Here is a 3,515-nt window from a genome sequence, read left to right on the forward strand (position 1 = left end):
TGGTTGGCTAGCTCATTGTAGAGTAGAGCTAGCAACAATGGTATGGTTCGAATCCTTGTTTGTGTAGATATTAAGCCATCCATAAAGCTGAGGGTTGATCGAGCATGCCTTATATTTTGCAATGGAGGAAGTAATATATATTTTTGTAAGTAACAATTTCGTAGATATGACACATGGATCGGTAAACTTCACCCAAAATCAAGCTCCTCTAGATCGAAGATCGAACCCAAAAGAATTTGCTTCATAGTAATAACAAGAAGTTGCTTCACAACGTAGTGAATCAACATATTTGAATAAATTTGCTTAATTTAGTATTTTCGTCCAACCATGGTGGTTCAAGTTGCCAAACATACGAGCTCTGATCTCTCTCTAAAAGGAAAAGCAACAAAGATGTGGCCATTCATTTGATTAGTTATTAAAACGAAAGGTAAAAGCATGCTCGCACACGGTAATGGACCTACGGACTACGGTTTGTGAATGATTGTGTAGCGATGGCATCTTTTTGCCAATGACTCTGGCATCGCGTTCCCTCGCCTCAAGAACTGTGCATGCCAAAATCCCTTCTATATAAACCCTCATGTTGTCCCACAACACACACTCGGAGACATACAGAGAACTAGCCTAACTAGCTAGATCTATCCAGAGGCATACATTATCGATCTCGACATGTCGCAGGTTCGAAGCAAAGGAATGGATGGTGCGGCGGTGGTGGCGGCGGTCATGGCGGCCGCCGTTGCTCTGCTGTGCTTCCAGCTGCCGGCGGTGGCCCAAGGCCAGCTGCAGGTGGGGTTCTACAACACGAGCTGCCCCAACGCCGAGTCCCTGGTGCGGCAGGCGGTGGCCAACGCCTTCGCCAACGACTCCGGCATCGCCGCCGGCCTCATCCGGCTCCATTTCCACGACTGCTTCGTCAGGGTATGCATGCCTCTTCCCCATGGATATGCTGTCCTGTTTCTTCTCTGCTCGTTTGGCTTGACCTTTTCTCTCTCGTATTTACAAAATTACAGTAACCGGTAGTACGTTATCAATTGGCTCTAGCTAGTTCTGGACAAATTCCATAAACAGACCCTACTGTTTATGCATCCATTGATCCATTCTATGGTTAGTCCAGCGAGTGACATTAGCTAAGGAATTAGCCAGCAATTGCACAGTAAAAATTCAAGTATTTGGCCATTCTTTTCTATTGAATATATATGGACGGAATAAAGGGTTCAGACAGTTGACACAGTTGCATATGCTTTGCTTCCTCCCTGGTAACTGGTTCTTCACCTTTTGGTTTGTTTAATTTGGTCGGTATTCCCTTCTTTTGGAGATGTGGACAACACTGGACAGGCTTGTGTTTTGTAACTAGTAACTACTATAATACAATTTAAAGTCCTAAGTAACCAGGAGAAAATGATCGCCGATGCATGCCATGGAAGTCATGGTACTCTAGCTTGCTTTCAGCCCATCACTTTCCTCCCCCCATCCTATGGGTATAGCTAGCTGGAAAGCTCGAAGTATAGTAAACCGAAAGAACCTCGTGTATGAATTATTGTCAAACAAAGTAACGAACGAACAGTCGAGATCGGCATACTCCTACCATGGAAAAAGTAAAGTCAAAGGAGCTAGCTCCACCTCCCTGTCCCTCTACTTGCTAGCTCCCGATCGAACAGCTAGCTTTTTCAGGCCACAGATGGTGCGGATGAGCACTGCGCCACGTGCATCTTCGTGCTTGTGGTCGCCACTCGCCAGCACTGTATGCTGGAACAATCAGAAAAAGTTATTCTAGTTGAGAAAACACGTACAAAGGACAGTAAAAGATTCCGTAAATTTTGGTTACACAAGAGTTACCACAAATGATATGATCATCAAGCAACTTAATTCTGCGACGAATTGTTACTCTACTTGTTCTTGATTTTGCAATCCCGATCTTCGTCGTGCAGGGCTGCGACGCGTCGGTGCTGCTGACCTCCCCGAACAACACGGCGGAGCGCGACGCGGCGCCCAACAACCCGAGCCTCCGGGGCTTCCAGGTGATCGACGCCGCCAAGGCCGCCTTGGAGCAGAGCTGCCCGCGCACCGTCTCCTGCGCCGACATCGTCGCCTTCGCCGCGCGCGACAGCATCAACCTCACCGGCAACCTCCCGTACCAGGTCCCCTCGGGTCGCCGCGACGGCAACGTCTCCACCAATACGGACGCCGTCAACAACCTGCCGCAGCCGACGTTCAACGCGTCGCAGCTGGTGGCCAACTTCGCCGCCAAGAACCTCACCGCCGAGGAGATGGTCATCCTCTCCGGCGCCCACACCGTCGGCCGCTCCTTCTGCACCTCCTTCCTCACGCGCATCTACAACCAATCCACATCCGCCCCGATTGTGGACTCGGGGCTGAGCTCGGGGTACGCGGCGCTGCTGCAGGCGCTGTGCCCGTCGAACGCGAGCTCGTCGACGCCGACCACGACGGCGGTGGACCCGAGCACGCCGGCGGTGCTGGACAACAACTACTACAAGCTGCTGCCGCTTAACATGGGGCTCTTCTTCTCCGACAACCAGCTGCGGGTCAACTCCACGCTCAACGCCTCCGTCAACAGCTTCGCCGCCAACGAGACGCTCTGGAAGGAGAAGTTCGTCGCCGCCATGATCAAGATGGGCAGCATCGAGGTGCTCACGGGGAGCCAGGGCCAGATCAGGCTCAACTGCAGCATCGTCAACAACGGCTCGTCGTCGGCGTCGGTGGCAGCGCCGAGGATCGAGACGGCGATCTACTCTGGATCCACCGCGTACCTCGACGAGATCGCCACGAGCTGATCGATCGGCAACGATAGATGTTGATGTGGGCACCGTGCCTGTCCATGTTTAGGTTATTATGTCTTGTGTACGTAGTACCACACGTACGTGTGTGTACGTAAGTGTGTCATCCTACACGAAAATTTCATCGCATTGTCGTCTTTTTTCTGAAGAACAGGCACGAGACTGTGCGCCATTTCTATTACTAAAGAAGGAGTTTACAAGCAGCCGGCTTGAGCGGGCCGCCGACCAGGGAAGAGCTTAAAAAAACATTACACTCCAGTATCATCATCGTCATTATGTATCCCATGAATGTCGTGTATCATCAGTGAATAAATCTTGCGTTCTTAGACTCAGGTTTGGGCTGCTCCATAATTTTTTGCCACCAAAAGGAAGAGTATATTTAATTATAGTATGGAGGATTTTTTTCGAAAAATTACATACGCAAACATTCATATACACATACGTACTCATGTAAACGTAACTTTCTATGTGTCATACGTTCTTCCAACCTGTTTTATTTAAATCTACAAAATGGATGATGCTAATGATACTAGGACATGCGCTATACCACAATTACACCGTGCTTTTTTAAATTGGTTAATAGTTCTCACGAATTTTCTTTCTTTGTTTCCTCCTCCCTCGCGACGCAACTCCCGAATGTACTTCTTATCCTAGCTGCCCGCTCACCTGCATTTATGACGGTTTTCTCGCCATTGGATCCACCACCACCATCTCCTCTCACCC

General features: G+C 49.5%; 1 protein-coding gene across 1 annotated transcript; it reads left to right on the forward strand.

Moving 5' to 3' along the window:
* The first annotated feature begins 537 nt into the window (after positions 1-537).
* Positions 538-3,124, forward strand: LOC117855109 (peroxidase 1). Its single transcript, XM_034737386.2, has 2 exons — positions 538-915; positions 1,926-3,124. The coding sequence occupies exons 1-2, from the start codon at positions 667-669 to the stop codon at positions 2,787-2,789; spliced, it is 1,113 nt and encodes a 370-aa protein (XP_034593277.1). The 5' UTR covers positions 538-666; the 3' UTR covers positions 2,790-3,124.
* Positions 3,125-3,515: the final 391 nt, after the last annotated feature.

This window comes from Setaria viridis, chromosome 5 (assembly GCF_005286985.2).
Source record: "Setaria viridis chromosome 5, Setaria_viridis_v4.0, whole genome shotgun sequence".
In the NCBI taxonomy this organism is placed as follows: Eukaryota; Viridiplantae; Streptophyta; class Magnoliopsida; order Poales; family Poaceae; genus Setaria; species Setaria viridis.

What these genes read in the sequence shown, in the direction of transcription:
- LOC117855109 (XM_034737386.2), top strand. Translation starts at nt 667, where the DNA reads ATGTCGCAGGTTCGAAGCAAAGGAATGGATGGTGCGGCGGTGGTGGCG. An exon ending in TCCACGACTGCTTCGTCAGG is followed by an intron (nt 916 to 1,925) that starts GTATGCATGCCT and finishes TTCGTCGTGCAG; the next exon opens with GGCTGCGACGCGTCGGTGCT.